At 34.5% G+C, this 23,401-nt stretch overlaps 1 protein-coding gene across 1 annotated transcript; it reads left to right on the forward strand.

The window, feature by feature from the left end:
• The first annotated feature begins 2,278 nt into the window (after nucleotides 1-2,278).
• Nucleotides 2,279-22,526, forward strand: LOC114202994 (butyrophilin subfamily 1 member A1-like). Its single transcript, XM_028096388.1, has 6 exons — nucleotides 2,279-2,690; nucleotides 7,225-7,506; nucleotides 18,669-18,734; nucleotides 19,965-19,985; nucleotides 20,227-20,253; nucleotides 21,952-22,526. Exons 1-6 carry the CDS (start codon nucleotides 2,279-2,281, stop codon nucleotides 22,524-22,526), a joined length of 1,383 nt encoding a protein of 460 aa, XP_027952189.1.
• The last annotated feature ends 875 nt before the right edge of the window (nucleotides 22,527-23,401 follow it).

The following is a 23,401-nucleotide window of genomic DNA, read 5'->3' on the forward strand; positions in this document are numbered from 1 at the left end:
GCACTGTAGGTGGGAATGCAAATTGTTTCATATTCTATGGAAAATAGCATGGATGTTTTTCAAGAAAAATAATAGATCTATCATATGATTCAGTGGTCTACTTCTAAGTATTTGAAAAACCAAAAACACTAATATGAACAGACACATGCATTCCAAATTAATTGCAGCATTTTTTTTTACAATTGCCAGGATATGGAAACAACCTAATCTGTGACTAGGTAAATAGATAATGAAAGAAGTTACACACACACACACACACCATAAAATAATAGTCATAAGAAAGTATAAAATCTTGCCGTGTGTGAAAGTATGAATGGACTTAGATGGTATTGTGTTAAAAGATATAAGTGAGACAGAAAAACACAAATACCATATAATTTCACTTATATGTGGAAACTAAAAACAAAACAAATGAACAAATGATCCAGAAACACAATCATAGATGCAGAGAACAAACTGATGGTTGCCAGAGGTCAAGGGATGGGTGGACAGATGAGAAATGAAGGCCATTAAGAAGTACCATCTTTCAGTTATAAAATAAGACATGGGGATGTAAAAAACAGCATAGGGAATATAGTCAATAATATTTTAACAACATTGTATGGTGATAGTAACTAGACATTTTGGTGAAAATTTCTTAATGTATCACTATGGTGTACAACTGGAATTCATGTAATATGTTATGTCAATTATTCTTCAATAAAAATAAATGAATTGATTATGAATAATAAGCACCAAACCAGGGGTGCCTGGGTGGCTCAGTCATTAAATGTCTGCCTTTGGCTCAGGTCATGATCCCAGGGTTCTGGGATCGAGCCTTGCATTGGGTTCCCTGCTCCTCGGGAAGCCTGCTTCTCCCTCTCCCACTCTCCCTGCTTGTGTTCCTCTCTCACTGTGTCTCTCTCTGTCAAATAAATAAATAAATAAAATCTTAAAGAAATAAAGCACCAATCCAGACTGCAGTGCCTATTGTAAGCAATCTGCTAATGAAATTGATTATGTAACACTCAGTGAGATTGCAAGAGAGAAAGAAATCTCACCCACTTTTCCAGCCAATCTGGTTCAATCCATTACTTACATGTCTCAGAATATATAATAAAAAACTGTGTCCTTAAATAAAAGAATTTGACAATACTTCCTGCTACACATCATTTTAAATCCATCTAGTAATTGGGGGGCTATCTGTGTTAGTTAATTGCTTCTATCCAAAAGAAGAATAGAACTTTCATGACAGGTATCACAAGCAAGCAGAATTTGGAGTCATGTGTGTCTAGGTTAAACATACACAGTGACAGAGAGAAGGGAATACTATCATTTTTGATGTTTACATTTCAGACTGATACCCTTAGGTCTTTACGAAAGAAATATTTGAAGGTCAATACTGGAACAAAAGATTATGTAGCCCTCTAAAAGATATAAAGCAGGCAAAATTTAATTTTTTTAAGAAATATATTTAACCTATGGTTCCTCATTATGCCTAACCTATTGTAATACGCTAGAAAATTTATGTTGTATATTAGATCTTATACTTATTTTCTAAAATGGGAAAATACATAAATAGTGTTTTATTTATTCTTTTTTTAAGATTTTATTTATTTATTTATTTATTTATTTATTTATTTATTTATGAAAGAAAGAGAGAGAAACAGCATGAGGGGGAGAGGGTCAGAGGGAGGAGCAGGCTCCCCGCCAACCTGGGAGCCCGATGTGGGACTCAATCCCAGGACTCTGGGATCATGACCTGAGCCAAAGGCAGTCGCTTAACCAACTGAGCCACCCAGGTGCCCTGTTGTCTTTTTTCTTAATGTAAAAACATCATTTTTAAAAGTTTCACATCAATTTCATTATGTTATATAATATTAGGTAATATATGTTTTAAAGAAAGGAAATATTTGGTTGTTGCTGCTATAATTCTCAGTTTGTGCCTTTGTAATTAAATATTTAGGGGGAATTTACCATTCACTCAATTCATTAATCATTGACTCAATAATTAATTATTGATTGACAATATTTTCATCTGTTAAATGATAATATTTTATAACATATGGAATGCATATCAGGGATAAAGAATGAGAGTTATATAATTTGAATTCCAACCTAGGCAAAGGGAAAATCCTATTAAGTTTTTATTAAGACTATATGACTGTTGCCCATTGGCATCATGCCCTCTACTATCTCTTACACTAATAGTGTATTGTGTATCCTTATTTTAGATCTTTTAATTAAATGGCTACAGCTTACTAAGTCAATTAGCCTGGTCTACTTGTTTACCGATCAGATGGTCACAATCATGCCTGTCACAGTTTTAGTGATGATTCCACTGTTTTCAAAATTACTTCCAGGGCAATTCCATGTGATAGGACCAAGAGCACCAGTCATTGCCTTGGTTGGGGAAGAGGCTGTGTTGTCCTGCCAGATCAGCCCATCAATGGATGCTCAGAACATGGAAGTGAGATGGTACCGGAATGATCCTCTAGGCCTGGTGTATCATTATGGCACTTCCTGGAATGATATGGAGGAGCTGAGGCCAGAATACCAAGGGAGGACAGAGTTCCTGAAGGAGAATATTACCAAAGGGCATGTTGTTCTAAGGATCCATCCCATCCAACCTTCAGATGGAGGAGATTATGCATGTTTCTTTGAAAGCTCCACATACTACAATGATGCAAAATTCCAAGTGTTGGTCACAGGTGAGTCTCTGCAATGAAAACCCCTACACAAATTGTATTATTATTATTTTTTCCTCAGCAGTCTAAAGTATCTGTGTATATGGATAGAGGTGGCTAAATCTATACAAACACTATGATGGAATGCCAAGAAGGTTAAATATGTAAAATTCATCTGATCAGTCCATCCCAACATTCTTTGGCTGTAGCGAAAATATATTTATATTTGCATCTTTTCTTTGTCAACATCATTACTTTGAAGGAAAGAAAGAACAAGGATTATAGTAGGTACTATCTCAGAAGACTTCCAGAAATGTATCTTAATTTCTATTTGGAAACACAGAAGGAACTAAACAGAGGCAGAAAGAATCTCACCAACCTGCTATCAGGCTAGGTTTTCTGCATCTTGCTGCCCATTTTGGCAATTGTCCAGTCAAATGTGGTGATGCTGACTCTCAGTATGACATCCTTGTTTATTCAGATCCCCACATAATTTTTCCCCTTAGATCTCACTCCCTCTCAGATATTTTCTGCAAACATACAAAACAACAAAAACATACAGACAAACAAACAAAAACTGTACTACCAGAATGAAAGGTAAGGATTCTAATTCAACCACACACTGAGCCATAGTCAGCATTTTCTCTATAAACATTATAGGGCCTTATACTAAGCTCAGATGATGAGTTTCTCTATTGCCTCCTTTATAATGGGCATTAAGAGAAACTAACCCATCCATCAGATAGAGCAATAATATTGACCTTCCTCCCAAAAGCAGCAAAATCTTCTCCTCCAGGATTCCCTGACCTATTTGAAATGCTCCTGCCTCCTAGTCAGTGATAATTCTGCATATGCCCTAAGTAATCCTTAATTGATGTTTACATAATAAAGGGTGGATACTTATATAATTTTTCATAAAATAAAGGGGGTATTGTGAAGATACTTGCTTGCAAGTTTTAAACACCTTTTTGAGTCAAAGTTTTTGTTACCAGACACTTTGATCCACACATTCCCTAAGAGATTTTCTGCAGAGTCAGGGAGAGAATAGTTGCCACCTTCTGAGAATTCCTTTCTGGGTTTGGAGAAAATCTGCATCGTTAGGCAAGTATACTGGGGTTCCTCACTGCAGGACTTTATTGTATGTAAATGAATGTCACTCCCACTGGAAGCAATTTAACCAGGCCCTAGGAGGGATGAATGAGAAATTATGCTCATCCATTCACTGAGATTTACCTTTAGAGCAGGGATCTTTCACTCTACTGTGGTAACTTCTGAAGCAATCCAGGTTTTGGACATCCACTTCTAGAAGTCCTACAGACATGTCCTAAACCATGGGCAAACCCTTATAAGGAGCTTTGAATTTGAGAGCCCGTTGTTACTGTTGCTTCTTTAATGAACAACATGTCATTTCTCAGGATCATCTCAATTTTCTTTATCTCAGACTTACTTGTTCTTTGTACAATTATCTTATCACTAAACAGAAAGCAACTTTCCACTATTCTTCCATTTTACCCCAGTTTCTTTAGAAGAAGGCATCTCCTATCTTGAAGCTATGGCCACTAAACTCTGACATTGTGCTTCTGCATGAGTTCGTTATCAACTCCAACAATGGTTAATTGACACACTTTCTAGAGTCTACTTTACAATCTCCTATATCTTGTAGAGGAGGTTATCTGATACATCCTTGATTTTTCCAAATCATATATACAAGGGAAGTTGTACTTGTTACCCAAGCACATTTGTTTAAAGCTTATGGTGATCTTAATTTGCACTGTGGACATATATTACAAATAATAGCTATGAATTCAACCCACTTTTTACTAGGCCCAGAACATCCAAATAACTTTGGTTCACTTTTTCATGTTTCTTGTGGGTAATAGAAATATCTGGATTTTATATTCCAACTAGGTACAATATTTGCAGATGCAACCATTCACAGTGCACCCATGGGATGATTCCAAATTAATGAAAAGAGATGTATTTTTGATTTCTTAGGAAATTGTATCTCTATCTGGCCTATTATAATATAAACTTGTATATAAATATTGACATAAGTGATCACAAATATGTTCTGAAGAATCCAGATTTTTTTAAAAGACTTCTGTTCTCCCTAAATGTAGGGTGTTGTACTTTGAATATTTTCCAAATGGGCAGGATTTTTTTGCCACATTTTGTGGATTAAGGGGGGGCCATCTCATTTTGTACCTGCTATCTTTAGTCATTATATATCATGAACATAAAGTCCTATGTTGCACAATGCTCTTACCTCCTTCAGGTGAATTATTTATGACCTTGTCTTATTTTTTCTGGGTTGGACCCATTTCTGTCCAACACCTATACCTAATGCAAAGTAGTGTCTGATGGTTTGTGCCATTAGGAGTTTCATCTGTTCCAGATCTTCAAACAGAGTCTTTAATGTTCTCTAGCAAGAGACCTCGTGTTTCCTTCTGATTCCTTTAGTTACTGTGATTTCTGGCATGCATTTCTTTAATCCATTTCTCCATTCTGGAGGAGTGACATTTGCCCCCAAATGAGTGACCAGTTCCTGATAGAGATGCAGTCTCTGCAGGCAGCTCCACAGTCCTACATTATCTCCTACAGAAAAGATTCTTCAATACTCCCCATCAAAACAAAAAAAAAATTCATTCCATGTGCTGTTTAAATATCCAGGGGGTTGTGGGTAATAAAATTTCTGCAGAACCCAGAACTTCAGTGAACACAAACACTAAATTATACTTAAAATCAATAATCATCCTTGCCCTCTACTATCTAACTAGTTGAACACTTGCAGGGTACAGGTAAGCAAATCCATCAATTGATAACTACAAATTAGATTGCAACCACAAATATAGATTGCAAACTTTTTTTAGGATTTTATTTATATATTTGAGAGACAGAGAGAGACACAGCAAGAGAGGGAACACAAGTAGGGGTAGTGGGAGAGGGAGAAGCAGGCTCCCCATGGAGCAGGGAGCCTGACACGGGGCCTGATCCCAGGACCCCAGGATCATGACCTGAGCCAAAGGCAGGTGCTTAATGACTGAGCCACCCAGGCGCCGCATAGATTGCAAACTTAACCAAAATATTTTCTAAGTGATAAGAAATAAAACCAAAGGCCCTGATATTAGGTGAAATAATCTTGTAATGGTAGACAATATAGGTTTTCTCTCCCTACACTGGCCATAAGACAATGAAAATCCCAGTCTCAAAATGGGTAAAAAATGTATATAAGCCAGGCCTCAAGTATGCCCATTGGAAACCCACAATATTAGGAGAACCATGGTGAGTCCAAATTTCTTTCTGTTTATATAGACCACATTCCCTTTGGAATAGGACCCACCCTAATCCAGTATACTTTCCTCTTTACTAATTACATGTACAAAATGGTATCCAAATAAGGGGACAGATATTGAGGGTTAAGACTTGAACATATTTTTTCAGAAGACACAATTCAATCCACAACAGGGATAATTTTATCCTAGTAAATTTGATCTTTTGTTGTTGTTGTTGTTGTTGTTGTTATAAACTGTATTAATTACTCAGCATAATATTTTGTGGACTGCTGCACTGCTATTCACTGAACTTCAAAAGACAGTAGTTTAAACCAGAGCTGCTCCTTTCTCAGGGAAAGTGGGGAGGGAGCCCAGAACTGGAAAAGTGGCTAGACACCATGAAGTTTACACATCTTATCTTGATGTTTTGCCACATCCACATAATCCACTTTTGAAGATGACTCACAGACACTGTGTTCTCCAGCCCTTGAGAAGAGAGAAAGAATGAAGGGAAAAGTGTATCTCCTTCCTTTGAGGGAAATATTCCAGAAGGCACATATATCACTTTCATTTCAAACACTTCCACCAGCATATCAAAGCCACTCTTAATTGTAAGGGGTTTGGAGGATGCATTCTTAATCTGGGCTGACATATCAACTGTTAAAACTTATATTGTTCCTCAAATTGTTCTATGTACAATGATGGCTACTAGTCACATGTTGCATTGAAATTTAAATGTAGTTGATATACATTTAATTGATTAAAATATGAAATTCAGGTCCCTACAATATTCAGGAACTCAGTAGTGACCCATACCTAGTTCATTTCCACCACATTGATATTGGTAGCGTTCCCAACATCATAAGAATTTCTTATCAAAAATAACATCTTTAAAATTAGGGAATAAAAGATATTTGGAGAATGACTAGCAATTTGCCACAGAAAAATACCAATTGATGTGTGCCTTTAGCTTTAGAGGTTGCAAGTGATTTGATAGATATTTTTCCACCCAACTTTAAGAATCATCAGATAAAATAATCAGTAATGTTTCAAAGCGGAGAGAGGAAAAATGAAAACAATTAATACAGACATGCTGGGCATTTTGGTACTTTGTTAAATGTTGATACAGCTGATTTATTTTCTCCAAAATTCTTTGGACTAGATAATTTTCTAACCTCCAATTTATAAATAAGGAAATTGGGTTTCATAGAAGTTAATTAAAATGTAAAATGGCAACAAAACACTTGGGGAAGTGTAATCTCTCTGTCTCTCCTTGGCTATTCTAGTCTCAGGTATGGCTCCTCATATTCACATTGAACCTGGAAATAGCAAGGACATTAAATTGACCTGCACATCCATGGGGTGGTATCCAGAGCCTGAGCTGCAATGGAGGGACCATCAAGGACTGCACTTGGCACCAGTCTCTGAGAAAAAGAAAATAGAAGAAGATGGACTGTTTCATGTGGAATCATCTCTCACAGTGGACAAAAGTTCAAGAGCAAAATTGTCCTGTGTTATAAGGAACCTAATACTCAATGTGGAGAAGGAAGTGCATGTTTCCATGGCAGGTCAGTTCCCTCCAAAGGCAGTATCTTGAGATATCACTGCTATTTGAGAAGATCTTACAGACAAATACCTATGATTGACACATCTAAATGAATGTTCTAGTTATCCATTTGTAACTGTTAGTATAGAGAACTTGTGAAAATCCATATTTTGTCTTGTTTTGTGTTTCTTTTTATGATAGAAATGTCATTGTCTTACTTTATAAAAATAAATATGTGAATGCATAAAAGCATTCAAAGGGTGAAAAAGTATTTTGAGGAATCTTTCAAAGTTCCTCCTAAACTTCTCCTGATCCACTGCCTAGGGAAAACCACTTTTCATAATTTGGTGTTTTCTCCCATCTGTCAAATTCAATTTGCATCTTGGCATTGTCATTTACCAGCTTCATGATCTTGGGTAACTATTGAGCTCCCTGTGCTCAGTTCCCATCTGTTACATATAGGTAATATTAGTGTCCACCTCATGAAATTGCTATGAGTATTAACTAATATAATTAATATCATAGGTAGAGAAGAGCTCAGACACTCCAATCTACTATTTATGTCTACCCAAAATTATCTTTCAAAATAATCGTTTGCCCAAATGATTTCCTCTGACTTCCTGTATATGCAAATGTCTTATTTATTTATTTATTTATTTATTTATTTATTTAGTTAGTTAGTTAGTTAGTTGAGAGAGAGAGAGCAGAGGAGTGAGAGAGAGAGAGATTGAGAGAATGAGTTGGGGGAGGGACAGAGGGAGAAGCAGAGGCCCTGTGGAGCAGGGAGCCCAACGTGGGATTCCATCCAAGGACCCTGGGATCATGACCTGAGCCAAAGGCAGCCATTCAACCAACTGAGCCACCCAGGCATCACTTGCAAATGTCTGTATTTGAAATACTTCACCTTGTCAACAACACTCTATCTCTTGTCCTTTCTTATCTCTCGAGCTTCATCTTTCATCCCTCTCTTCCTTGTCTCCAACTCCTCCTACCCCACATTAATTCTCTGAACATATTTAGCCATGCAATACTCCTTGTAGGCTGTTATTGACACATTTGTTCTATTTTCCTGTCACTAAGAGTTTCCTACTGGTCCCTCAGTTCTTCACCTTATCTTCCCAGGAAGCTGTCTTCAACCCATTCTGTGTTAAGTGCCCTCTTTACTCATATATTATTGTGATTATATGTTTCATTATTTCCCTAGAATATCTACTTTATCACTATATCTTTTTTTCTTTTATGTCCCCATTTCTTAGAAAAATATCGAGCCACAATATACTTTCCTACAGTAGATAAATATTTGTATGTTGTTTTATCAACAAGTGAAGTGTTATTTCTATAATGCTTTAGTTTGGGAACTTGCACTGTTTTAAGATAATTAGAAAGAGAACTTGAGTTTGGAAATGTGAAAGAAGCAAACACATACACCAAAAAAGAGGATTTTTTTTCAGTAATCTTGGTAAAATAAAGTTAGAACAGAGGAAAGTAGCAGTCTCTTACTGAGATTTTTATACTGAAGAAATGAGTTGAAATATACAATAGGGTACATGAGTTTGGGCAATATCATAAAGCTCTTGAAAATATGAATGTGAAAGATAAAATATTTAATTTTTTATATTTATGTATTTGAGATCATCAATTAAAAATTCCACAGATATTGTCTAGAGATCTTAAATGAGGTTAGTCCTTGAACGAAAGTATCCTTGATACCTCTTTTAAAAGAACAATATTAATTAGAAAAAATATCAAAACAATAATTAATTTTACTGATTTCAGTTGCTAGCTGACAGATGTCTCATAAGAAACTTTGAACTGAAATAAAACTCTGTCTCTAGAACCTAGACCATGGATACCATTTGGCTTATTATCCAAGATGTCACAATTTCTCCTTTAATCTTTAGAGAAGCTCCACATGCCTCTCACTCACTGGCATATTGTCAAGTTCACATATATGTTTATTTAGAAAATAATTGGATATAAAAGACACATGACAAAGTCAGTTTGAGGAACCAAAGGTGAAAATTGGAAAAAAAAATATGAAAATAGTTTATTGCATTTGTAGATTTTTATTTATTATGAGAGAATTATGTGTCACAAATATAGTAATATTAATGTTTGCTAAATGTTGATTGTGGGTACATGGATGTCTGATGCATTATTTGTATGTTTTCATCATATTCAAACATTGTGATAATTTATAAAATAAACCTTCTGAGTCTCCATATGTTAGGAACAAGAAAGAAAACAGAAGCCTCTTTAGCATTCCTGAATTCTGTAAAACTTCAGGAGGGACAGGTGAGGCTTAGAATCAGTGCAATTCCTATCAATGTCTCCTAAAAGAGAACTTTTGGGATCTGTTCAAAGCAGCCAAGTCACTGATGCCAAGCTGGATGCTAAGTGAGACAATCTTCTTTTCAGATGCCATGTTCACTGAGGACTTTACTTGGATAGTGTTGTTGGCTGTTCTGCTGTGTCTCTTGGCCATCAGTGCAACCATCTGTGTTCTACTTGTGCGTGCTACAAAAGCCAAAGGTAAAGGAGAACAAACAAACAAAACAAACTAAAAACAACAACAACAAAATCTGGGGGATTGGGTTCATTTGTGGAAGAATTAGAGAATAATAGTAACACAAAATTCATAAATGGTTTGTAGGGGGTCTTTAGCTTTTAAAATTGGGAACAAGAAAAACAACAGAAAAAATAATTCTAAGTACAAATTCATGACTCTGCATGTTTGTCAGAATATAGAGGTTGTCTGGTCAAGGTCAATCATTTTATCAAGAAAAAAATACACTTGGTTTATTTGTGATCTGGCACTTAAATTTGAGGATTTAGAAACTGGATTATTTCTCTGTTTATGTGCTTGTTTATGCAGCCAGAGATAATCAAATTCTCTGTGACATAATTTGTTAACTGAAGTCTTAGTTTAACATTAGGGTGGCATTTTCTGGTATCAGAATGCAGGTGTTCTTTCATATATTTTGGGGGTGAGGTGTAGGCTAGAGCAGTATTCAGAACATTTCTTCATGAACATAAGCAAGATGTTAACAAATTAGGGTTTTTACTCAGGCCATGACTACCTGTGACTGCCTTTCTCCAGGCCGTAGGAAAAAAAAAGTCTTATAAAAGAGCCCATTTCTTTGTGTGTTCTAACTTGATAACTTTTCTCTGAGCAGGACTGGCTACCCACAGCCTGTGGCACTTCTGTGCCTCAATTTTCAATGTGTCCAATGAGATCTTTAAGGAAATGCTCTCCTCAGAACTAATGTCAGTGCTGTAGACAGCCTTACATAGCTATTCCTGTAGAACTAGATGTATTTCTGTTTATTTTTGTTCTCCATTGATTGAGTTTCCAGTATCTTGATGGCTACTTTCCTGTAACATGATTTACCTCAACTAGTGTTAAAAAGAATCAGGACAATAATCAAAGGTAAAACTAAACAAATAAACAATAGCAACAACAACAAACCCAGAGTGTAAGAGATGCATAGTGCTGTTAAAGCTCTACTCTCATCACCTGCTAGTTCATGCAAACGATATACTTCATCCCATTAAATTGATGTACTGCATAGACATTTCTCAAAATGTCCAATACTGTCTACTTGGTCAATATGAAAAAGATAGTTTTTCTAAAACTGTGGGAAATATATTTTTCAAGGCAGGAAAAGGGTATTTATCAGCTAGAGCATAATAGATCAAAACAGAAGGACATTAATGGGTATTGTTTGAAAAAATTGACTAAGTGGCTAATTATTTGGAAAATTTATCTAAATTTACAACTCTGATGTCATTGCTCCTTATCAATCCACCAAATCAATCGATAATTGTTTTATTTAATTGAAAGATTAAAACAATTAAATTTCAATTAAAGAAAACAATTGATTATACTGGAATTAAAATTAAAAACTTAATAAAAAATGATAATTGACAAACAATATCACATTGGTTTCAGGTGTATAACATCATGATTCCACAACTCTATACATTATGTTTTAATTGTTCAACACAAGTGTAGCTACCATCTCTCACTACACAACTGTTACAATACCAGAGACTATATTCCCTATGTTGCATCTTTCATCCCCAAGATTTATTCATTTCATAACTGGATGGCTGTACCTCCCACTCCCTTCCATGCCCTCGCCCCCCATTCCTGCAACCACCAGTGTGTTCTCTGTATTTATGGGTCTGGTTCTGCTTTATTTATTTTGTTTTTGACATTCCATATACAATTGCAACTCTATGGTTTTTGTTTCTATCTGACATCTTACTTACCGTAATACCCTCTAGGTTCATCCATGTTGTTGCAAATATCATCATCTCATTCTTTCTTTGGCTGGATAATAATCCACTTTCATTCATCTGTATGAGGACACTTATGTTGCTTCCATATCCTGGATATTGCAAATAGTGCTGCAATAAACATAATGGAGTGCATATGTTTTTGAATTAATGTTTCCATTTTTGGAGGGTAAATACCCAGTAGTGGAATTACTGGATTGTACAGTATTTCTATTTTTAATTTCCTAAACAAATTCCCTGCTATTTTCCACAACATCAAGCAGTGTGCCATTAAGTAGTTTGCCATTAAGTTTCCCATTAAGTAGTTTGCCATTTTGTTTTGTTGATAATTTCATTCACTGTGCAAAACCTTTTTTTAAAAGTATTTTTATTTTTTAAAGATTTTATTTATTTATTTGAGAGAGAGAATGAGAGATAGAGAACACGAGAGGGAAGAGGGTTAGAGGGAGAGGCAGACTCCCTGCTGAGCAGGGAGCCCGACATGGGACTCGATCCTGGGACTCCAGGATCATGACCTGAGCCGAAGGCAGTCGCTTAACCAACTGAGCCACCCAGGCGCCCTTTTTAAAGTATTTTTAAAAGATTTTATTTATTTATTTGAGAGAGAGAGAAAGAGACAGTGAGCAGGAGGGAGAGGGAGAGAGAATCTGAAGCATACTCTGTGATGAACACAGAGCCTGACTTGGAGGTTGATCTCACTACCACGAGATCATGACCTGAGCCAAAACCAAGAGTCTGTTGCTTGACAAACTGAGCCACCTCGCCATTCCTGTGCAAAGGCTTTTGATCTGGTGCAGTCCCAGTGGTTTTGTTTTTTGTTTGTTTGTTTCCCTTGCTTCCACAGTCAAATACATAAATATGTTTCAAAGAACAATATCAAAGAGGGGCACCTGAGTGGCTCAGTTGGTTAAATGTCAGGCTCTCAATTTCAGCTCAGGTCATGATTCAGGGTCTGGGATTGAGCCTTGTTTCAGGCTCTGTGCTTAGCATGGAATCTGCTTGAGATTCTCTCCATCTCTCTCCCTCTGCCCCTCCCCTGCTCTTCATGCTCTCTTTCTTTCCTTTTTTTTTCTATCACTCTCAATAAACAAATAAAAATAACAAACATTATAAAGAAAAGAACAATGTTGCCTATATTTTCTTCTAGTTGAGATTGTTGCCTATATTTTCTTCTAGTAGCTTTGTGATTTCAGATCTCAGATTTAGGTCATTAACCCCATTTTATTTCTGTGTATGGTGTAAGGAAGTGAGTCAGTTTCATTCTTTTGCATGTAGTTATTCAGTTTACCCAGGACCATTTATTAAAGGGGATTTATTCTCCCACTGTTTATGCTTGCCTCCTTTGTCGTAGATTGAGAGTTTTTATCATGAGAATATCAAATTATGTCAACTGGTATTTTCTGTATCTATAGAGATGATTATATATATTTTTATTCTTTATTCTATTAATGTTGATTGATTTGTGGATATTGAACCATCCTTGCATTCCACAGAGAAACACACTTGATCATGATGAATGATCTTTTAAAAGTATTGTTGAATATGGTGTCCTAATATTTTGTTGAGAATTTGCTTCTGTGTTCCTCAGGAATATTGACTTGCTTTTGTTTGGTTGGTTTTGTTTAGTGTCTTTGGTTTTAGTGTCAAGGAAAAGCTAGCCTCAAGGAATGTATTTGGAGGTTTCCTTCCTCATATTTTTTGGAATAGTTTGACAAGAATCCACCTAGTCCTTATTTATTTTATTTTATTTTATTGTATTTTGTTACTTACTTACTTATTTATTTATTTAATTTTGTTATGTTAGTTACCATACAGTACGTCATTAGTTTTTGATGTAGTGTTCCATGCTTCATTGTTTATTTATTTTTTTAAAATCAAGAGATCTTTGGTTACCAATTCATTAAAGTTTCCTGGAATTGGACTGGCCAGATTTTCTGTTTCTTTTTCATTTTTGGAAAATTTTATATTTCTGGGAATTTAACCATTTCTTCTAATTTGTCCAATTTGTTGGTGTTTATTTTTTCATTGGGGCCTACTGCAATCCTTTTTATTCTGTGGCATTGGTTTCTATTCTTCCTCTTTCTTTTCTAATATCATTGATTTGGGTCATCTCTCACTTTTTTAAGTTCCTAAATGTTTATTAATATTGTTTAGCTTTTCAAAGACACTGATCTTGGGCACCTGGGTGGCTCAGTTGGTTAAGCGACAGCCTTTGGCTCAGGTCATGATCCTGGAGTTCCAGGATCGAGTCCCACATTGGGCTCCCTGCTCAGCAGGGAGTCTGCTTCTCCCTCTGACCCTCCCCCCTCTCATGTGCTCTCTCTCTTCATTCTCTCTCTCTCAAATAAATAAATAAAGTCTTTAAAAAAAAGACACTGATCTTGGTTTCATTGATCTTTTCTATTTATCTGTCTCTATTTTATTTATTTCTACTCTGATTTTTATTATTTTCTTCCTTCCAATAACTTTGTTTCTTCTTCTTTTTCTAGTTCTTTTAGGTGAAAGTTTAGATTTATTAGCGATTTCTTGATTCTTAGTGTAAGCATCTGTAACTATAAATTTTCCTCTTAGAACTCCTTTGGAGAGTTTTTTTTGTTTTGTTTTGTTTTGTTTTTTTCATTTGTCTCCATGTATGTTCTTATTTCCTCTTTGATTTCTTTGATGGCCCATTTGTTATGTAGTAACATGTTGTTTAGCCTCCTCATGCTTGTGTTTTTTCCAGTTTTTCTTGCAAATGATTTTTAGTTTCTTACTGTTTTGGTTGGAAAAATGCTTAATATGATTGCAATCTTCTTACATTTATTGAGAGGTTTGTTGTTTTGTTTTGGTGTGGTTATTTTTGGCTTTAAATGTCATCTCTCCTGGAGAATGTTCTTTGTGCACTTGAAAAGAATGTTTGTTCTGTTATTTTTTGGTAGAATGTTATGCATAAATCTGGTAAGTCCATTGGGTTTAATGTGCCAGTCAAAGACATTGATTATTCGTGGATTTTCTGTCTGTCTGATCTATCCATTGAGGTAAGTGAGGTACTAAGTTCCTCTACTATTATTGTATTACTAGCGATGTCTCCGTTTATATTTAGTAATATTTGGTTTATATATTTAGGTGCTCCAATATTGAATGCATCAATATTTATAATTCTTATATCCTCTTTTTAGATTCCATCCTTTTATCATTATGTACTGCCCTTCTTTGTCTCTTGTTATAGTCTTTGTTTTAATGTCTATTTTGTATGATATAAGTATTGCTACCCCATTTTTTCTTTCACTTCCATTTGCATGGTAAATGCCTTTTCATACCCTCACTTTTAATCTTTACATGTCTTTAGGTCTAAAGCAAGTCTCCTGTAGGTAGCATAAAAAGTGTCTTTTTTTTTAAATCCATTCCATCATCCTACAACTTATGGTTGAAATTTTTTGAAAATTTCTATTTAAAATAATTATTGATAGGTACATATTTATTGTAATTTTGTTATTTGTTTTCTGCTTGATTTATAATCCTTCTTAGTTTCTTCCCTTGCTCTCTTTCTTCATGTTTGATTGCTGTCTTTAATGTTATTTTTTGGCTATTTCTTTATATTTTGTGTATCTATTATAAGTTTATGGTTTGTGTTACCATAAGGCTAATACATAACATATTAAGTATATAGCAGTTAAATAAGTGATTATCACTTAAGTTCAAATACATTTTAAAAGAACCTCATTTTTCTTCACACTCTCTATCTTTTTTATATGTTGTCATATTCTACATCTTTTTCATTTTGTGAGTCCCCTTGACAAATTTTTTTTAGATACAAGAAATCAGAGCGGGAGACAAACGATGACAGAGTCTGGAATCTGTGGAAAAAAATGAGGGTTACAGAGGGGAGGGGAGTGGGGATGGGATAAATGGGTGATGGTATTAAGGAGGACACATGTTGTGATGAGTACTGGATGTTATATGCAACTAATGAATCTTTGAACACTACATCAAAAAAAAGATATAATTGGTGTAATACTTTTGTGTTTTAACCTTTGTACTAGCTTTATAAGGATTGCTCTATTACCTTTGCTGTGTTTTTTTTTACTTATTTTTTTTTCCCTTTACAATTTTCTTCCTTCCAATTATCGCCTTTTTTTTTTTTTAAACTTAAAAGTCCCTCTAACACTTCTTGTAAGGACTTGTAAGTGGGGATGAACTTCTTTAACTTTTATTTGTCTGGAATTTTTTTTTATATGTTCAATTAGTCACTGTATAGTACATCATTAGTTTTTGATGTAATTTTCAGTGATTCATTAGTTGCATATATCATGGAAGGTTTTTTTTAAAGGTATTGCAGTTAGGTAATGGAAACCTGATGTGACGGGGTGGCTGGGTGGCTCAGTTGGTTAAACGACTGCCTTCAGCTCAGGTCATGATCCTGGAGTCCTGGGATCAAGCCCCGCATCGGGCTCCCTGCTCAGCAGGGAGTCTGCTTCTCCCTCTGACCCTCCCCCCTCTCATGTGCTCTCTCTCTCTCATTCTCTCTCTTTCAAATAAATAAATAAAATCTTTCAAAAAAAAGGAAATCTGACGTGATATTTTCCTATTTTTTTAAAATATATTAACACATATTATTTTTGTAACAAATGATGTTTTTAATTAAAGACAAAGAAAATAATCCTTGTCAATGTCAGCAGCAATGCCTCTGGTGACCCTTCTTGTTCTCTTAAAGCACCTTGATTCTAGAATGGTGTTTGAATTGGCAGGCTGCTTGCCTTTGCTTCTGTGGGTGGAGACTGTCATACTCACCACAGTGAAAATATATCTTGGTCTGAAGAATACCCTCAATAAAAATGTACAGGATAAGTAGGAAATTTTGGCAATTAAATTAAGAATGTCATGAATAAAATGTAATAAATGTTGCTTGCAGACATGTCAGATAAATTAAATACCAGTTGCTGAAAGCAAAATTTTGGATATATTTTTTTTTCACATTATCTCATTTATCCATCATGTTATACATAACAGTGTCATACTAATTTAAGTTACTTTCTTGATATCACACAGATCACACCTGGTAGATATAATTTTGTTATAGTTTGAGAAAACTCTGTTCATATTTTGAACCATCTTTAGCTGATTGCCAGGATACTCTAGTTTAAAATAGTATTATCAAAAAAAAATATTATTATCTATTGACATCATTGCTATTTCTTTAACTGCATGACATTTCTATATAAATATTTATATCATTTAAAACTCTATGCCATAATTTGAATGTAAATTTCTTCCTCAGTTTACATGACTGTGATTTCTATTGTGGTATCTATATTCTTCTGCTAACACACCTAAAAAACATTAAATGATAAATCTTGAGTACATTATAAAATTCAATGGGAAAAATGATACATAATTACTGTTATGATTTTCTTAGGATAGTGTTTTGTTCTCTGCATTAAATAAAATAACCATTTTGATGCAGGTGAATACATGATATGCATGCATGTTAATGGTAGACCATATTTAAAATAAATTAACTTTATTTTCTAGTAAATGCAGAAATTTGCAAAGGAAAGAATTCTGTTAACTGGATGCTAAATATTCTTAACTCACATATCAATCACAAGTACATACTGAACACTCTATTGTACACATATTAAACATTATATACTCAGTAAGGTATCTGACAAAGCTCATCTCAATAAAAATTCTAATTTATTTTTATTTTTTATTTAATACATTTTTATTTTGCAATATGATGACCAAATTAATATTAGCTAATACCTGTCACATCAATATCACATCACATAATTATGATTTCTTTTTTGTGGCGAGGGCATTTAATATCTAGTCCCTTAACAACCTGGAGGTAGTTCCTTATAACATTAATAAAATAAAATAATTGCTTATTTGCCTTATATTTTTATTGAAATATAATTGCCATATTACATTATGTACGTTTAAGGTGTACAACATGTTGATTTGGTACATTTATGTATTGCAATACAATTACCATCATAGCATCAGCTAACACCTCCATAATGTTTATAGTTATAATTCATTTGTTGAGTGAGAACAGTTAAGATCTATCATCTCAGCAACTTCATCTCAGCATTTCAGTTTATAATACTGAAATGTTGGCTACAATCACTGTGCTGTGCAAAAGACTTGGTTGTGAGTTTTTACACTTTGACCCACATCTCTGATTCCCCCCACCCCTAGCCTCTGGTAATCAACATTCTATTCTCTGTTTCTATGACTTCAGTTGTTATTTTTTTAAATTTCACATATGTGATATCACACTGCATTTTTATTTCTCTTTCTGACTTACCTCACTTAGTATAATGCCCTCACATTTCATTTCCATACATGTGGTCACAGTGTAATTTCCTTTTTTTCTATAGCTAAATAATAAACATTATATATGATATATATAAAATAATATAACGTATAAGATATACTATATAAGATATAATATATATAATATATAATGTTGTTTCAATAGGCAGGCCACTTGTCAATGCCTCTGTGGGTAGAGAGACTCTGTCATATTTATCACAATGAAAATAGATCTTAGTCTGAAGAAGACCCTCGATAAAAATGTGCTAGATAAGTAGGAAATTTTTTGCAATTAAATTAGGGATGTTATGAATAAAATGTAATAAATGTTCCTTGTGGAGATATATATATATAGTGTTGGTCATCTTTCATGTGCCTGTTGTTCTTTAGGGCATTTGCACGTCTTCTATGGAAAAATGTTTATGCATTTCCACTGCCCATTCTTTAATCAGATTGTTTGCTTTTTGCTATTGAGTTGTATATGTTCTTTATATATTTTGGATATTAACTCTTCTATCATGATTTGCAAATATTTTCTCCCATTCAGAATGATGTCATTTCATTTGTTGATTTTTCTCACAGTTCTAGAAGCTGGGAAATCCAAGGTCAAGGCATTAGCAGATCTGGTGTCTGAGAGTCCACTTCCTGGTTTGCAGATGGCCCTGTTCTCACATGGCAGAAAGCTGAGAACAAGAACAAGTGCTCATGTCTCTTCCTATAAGAGCACTAATCCTATTCATGAGGTCTCCACTGTCATGACCAAGTTACTTTTCAAAACCCCCAATTCCTAATATTACATTGGGGATTAAGAATTTAACATATCAATTTTGTAGAAAAAAAATCAGTCCATAACATGACATTAAAGGCATGGTAGTCAAATACTTTCTTGGTGCCATATTTTTAAAAAATAACACCTAGTAAAATGGTTACAGAATTTCATACTCGTGAAATTGTTAGAAAATACCTAAACATTACAATAATATGGAATGTGATCATGAAAGAGTCTTGAAGTTTACATGTGGGTCCAGGTACCTTCCCTACTTCCACCTCCATGCCCAACAACTTGTGCAAAGGAAGAGAATAAAATAAATAGACAATTGAGAGAAACCAGAAACAAAGAGAGAAAAAGAGCAGCAAAGAAATATGGATAAAAAACAAAGAAAGGAAGGGCACGGAGCTGTGCACCATTGGTGAGGGTGGTGGCTTATAGTCCCTGTGAAGTGGCAATGTGGGAAGTTGCAGTAACAATTGTGGATGGGTGTATGTCATTGTCCTGAGATGTGTGCCTATATGTGTTTGTATTTGTGTGTGTGTGTTTATATATTTTATGTATATCTACACCTCTAGATTCAACAGGGTACAAATTTCCATAGCACAAAATCACATATAGAAAATGCAAAATTCACAATGTACTCAAATTCTTTCCTAATATGTTAATCAAATTACAACAAATTTACATTTTCAAAACAATCATTATAGCAGAACTAAGTGCATTTAGTTTTTAATTCTTCAGGTGCAGAGCAACAGAAATTATATCCAAACCTCATTGGTGCTTTCAGTGCTGGGTTCTTAAATTTATGATTTTTGGTGAAGGCAGCCTGCAGGAGTCCATGTGCTTAATGCAAACACCTGGGAGAGTCTATTTCTCTTTCAAATTTCTCTCAAATTTTCATCAAAATTTGTATTATGATACTTTGAATTATGTTAAAGCAAAGCCAACCAAAAGGCTTTAAACCATTATTTTCCAAATATGTAACTTAAATCCAGCCATAGTCTTTTTTTTTTTCCCAAATGATTTACATGTGTAAACATTAGAAAGTCTAGTTAACAACTCCTAGCCAACTTCTCACAAGGATTTTTCACTGTTTTGCTTTTCAGGAAAGCTTCATGAAGAACTTGGTAAGTAATATTTCTCTGGGAGGATAAAATAGTAATTATATTTCAAAGCAAACTCTCACTACATCCTATTCTTTCAGAAAGGATAAAACTCCTGGGAAAAGAAGGTGAGTAATGAAGATGGCCAGCTCTAGCCCTGACCTATGCACCTGCCTTTTGACTGCACATCATTGTTGTTTTACTCACTGCTAAATCTTGGTTTCAAAACTATAATTTTCTTTTCCTTTTTCTTTTTTAATTTTAGGGTTGGAATTTGCTCGAAATTATGCAGGTAATTAGAGACTGAAGTACTTGGATATGGATTGTTATTTTTAGCCAGCTTTTTGGGCCACCAGAGAAGGGAACCTGTAACACACTCACAAACTCATACAGAACACACACACACACTCACACACATTTTTTTTTGCCAAAACTCCCATTTTATTGTGCTTATTGTTGAGTAGTTTATAGCTATAGCTCCTTATATATCACAAATGATGCTGCTCTCTGAGATTCATTGATGGAGGGAAGCAGAATATTATAACCCAAAATGATACCATCAACATGCTTTTCAGAACCAGAAATGAGGGATGGTTATAGGGGGTAGCTGACAGGGAATGGGGTAAAGGTAAGCTGCCACTTACATAATGACACAATGACACTAATTGCCTGTGGATCAAAATCCATGGACCTTCATTTGATTTGTCAAATTGAAAACCACTTTCTCCCTCAGGGCATCTTTTGACTGCTAATTGTCAAATATATGACTTGGTTTAATATTGGGAACAATAGCAATTTATGTTACATTTTACAGCTTTGTATTAATTAGTTCAAATGAAGTATCTTCATTTGATTCCCACAAGAAGTCAGGTATTAATATACTGTTTTATAAGGAAATATATGATGAGTATTCATAGTATTATTCATAGTAATATATGATAGTATTCATAGATTTCTCTGGTTTATATAACTAATTAACATAATATTCACATTCACTAGACAACTTTACAAGAACTTTTGCCAGTTGAATAAAATAGTTTATATATCAGATATTACTTTGACAAAAATGTCTATGAGCAAATGAGTTGCAGCAGCTTTAAGGGAACATATTCCCATATTTACAGTGCTAACATATGAATCTTCAGTTATTGAATATTACTTTAATACTAGCAGAATTTTCTTTGTGGTTATACCTACACAAGTAAAATTTAGTTTTACCTACAACTACTAATTCATAGGAAAAATACTTATAGCCTATATTAGCAGAATCCTGTGTAATTAAGTAGATATCTAGGTGGTTATTATCTCAGGCTTGTGTGTTATATGTTTCCAACATTTAAACAATTTTTTTGGATTCATATATCTGTGAAAATTTTTACCTATATAAAGGCACATATAGAAAAATTATTTTCAGTAAATATAGTTACATTTCATTAGATAATAAAGAGTTCATTAGAGCAGAGTTTGAATTGTCAAAACATTCAGATTTAAAGTAAATATATATAATTAATTTTTCATTAATTCATAAATTGAATTAGATAGCTATGGACTTGAATCCAAATGTTGATGGATATTAGTAATCCTAGTTGGACAAATTTCTCTAAATCTTTGTTGTCTCAGCAACATAAAAACATTTCTCCATTTTATTTCTTTGTTATGAAATTCAGTATTTATAAATGTGCTTCAAATAACACTAGGCACATAATGTGTCCAATGTAATATTGCCACTTGCAAAAAGATATTTGGACTACAAAAAATATGTATACTTAGGTACTCATTTATTTCCCATTCTGAACAAATTAACAAGTTCTCAAGTGTGTGAGTTGATAAATAGAGGTGGTAGAAAAAAGATGACTCAAGGGAAAGGAGCAGCTTCATTTGAGGAAAGCTAAAAAAAGTTCCTAGACAGAAGAAGGGCACTTGTACATTGTGTTAATTATTGTGGATTATTATTGATCACGGCCAAGACTGATAACATGTTCTTCCATAGAAAATGTTACCCTGGATCCTGAGACAGCTCATCCATATCTTAAAGTTGCCAAAGACAAGAAAAGTGTGAAATCCATTGCTCATTTTCAGGAACTACCCAAAAGTAGTAATCGGTTTGATTCCCTAGTCTCTGTATTAGGTCAGCAAATTTTTTCCAGCAATAAACACTACTGGGAAGTGAATGTGAAAAATAAAATGAAATGGACTGTAGGCATTTGTAAACATTCTGTCCGCAGACAAGGAGAAATCACAGTGTCCCCAGAGACTGGGTTCTGGACACTGTGCTTAAAAAAATGTAATGACTACCAAGCTCTTACAAATCCACGGATAACACTCCACCTTGAGGAACCTCCTGAGATAATTGGAATCTTCCTGGACTATGAGGCTGGGAGGCTCTCATTTTATAATGTGACCAACATGACTCACATCTACACCTACAAACAAAAGTTCACGGAGGCCTTACGACCATACTTTTACCCTGGCCCCCTCTACCATGGTCAAAATGAACAACCTCTGACCATTATGACATTAAGGTGTACAAACAAGCCACAGGAAGAAGATGTTGCATGTGACTGAGGAAGAAATGTCTTATTCTGAATCTGTTGAAACTGGAAGATATATATTAGAATGCTGGATTTCCTCCTTCAAATAAATCTAAACACCAATGCCATAAAGTATACATTTCTTTATCATTTCAGTCCCAAATATGTACTTTTGTTAATGGACAAGAGTAATTTGATTGGAATTGCATGCTGTAGAATTTACTTGATTACAATTCAAGGCACACAACATAAATAAAATATCTAAAAGATGTATCTACTTGTGGAAGTGGTGAAGGAAAATTAATTCAAGAAATAATGATGTGCAGTAAGAGTGGGCCTGGGTGAGAAAGTAGAAGACCTATGGGACACAGATTAAGTTGAAACAAAATGGTTTTAAATGAAGTTGCGGAGGTAAGTAGCTGAAGTCACATGACAAGCGGAGCTGAAATGGATTTTCTTTGTGCCACTAACAGACCATTTGGGCATATTATAACAAATATTTAATATTAAAATTAAAATGAAATCATTGAACAAAATAATAATAATAACAATAATAATAATACTAAGTGAACTATTCCAAATGAATATCAAACCCATCATCATAGGCTATTTTAAAGGAGGTGGCCTAAATCTGGTTATAAGAATCTACCTGCTCATGGGCATGGAATATTTAATAGAGTCAAGAGAGTATATGGAGGTTTTGGAAAATATCTGTAGGTGTGTTCTGAGTTACTGTCCCAGAAGACTGGGAGATGGTATGCTTGCTTATGCCTCACTTAAAACATATGGGAAAAAGTTTAGTTAGTCTGTTTCATGAAATCTAAAGAACACAGTGGACCTATGTTTGCCTTCTCCCTGGGATGTTGAGAGTGAGAGAAGGGCCACTGGCTACTCTGTAGTGTGATGGAG

Source organism: Eumetopias jubatus, unplaced genomic scaffold (assembly GCF_037043125.1).
Source record: "Eumetopias jubatus isolate StellerSeaLion01/CBP00866 unplaced genomic scaffold, mEumJub1_p1.0 scaffold_5, whole genome shotgun sequence".
Classification (NCBI taxonomy): domain Eukaryota; kingdom Metazoa; phylum Chordata; class Mammalia; order Carnivora; family Otariidae; genus Eumetopias; species Eumetopias jubatus.

Coding starts and splice junctions, on each gene's coding strand:
- LOC114202994 (XM_028096388.1), top strand. CDS start 2,279: ATGGTCACAATCATGCCTGTCACAGTTTTAGTGATGATTCCACTGTTT. Junction 18,735..19,964: donor GTCTGAGAGTCCACTTCCTG/GTTTGCAGATGG, acceptor TTTGCTTTTCAG/GAAAGCTTCATGAAGAACTT. Junction 20,254..21,951: donor ATTTGCTCGAAATTATGCAG/GTAATTAGAGAC, acceptor GTTCTTCCATAG/AAAATGTTACCCTGGATCCT.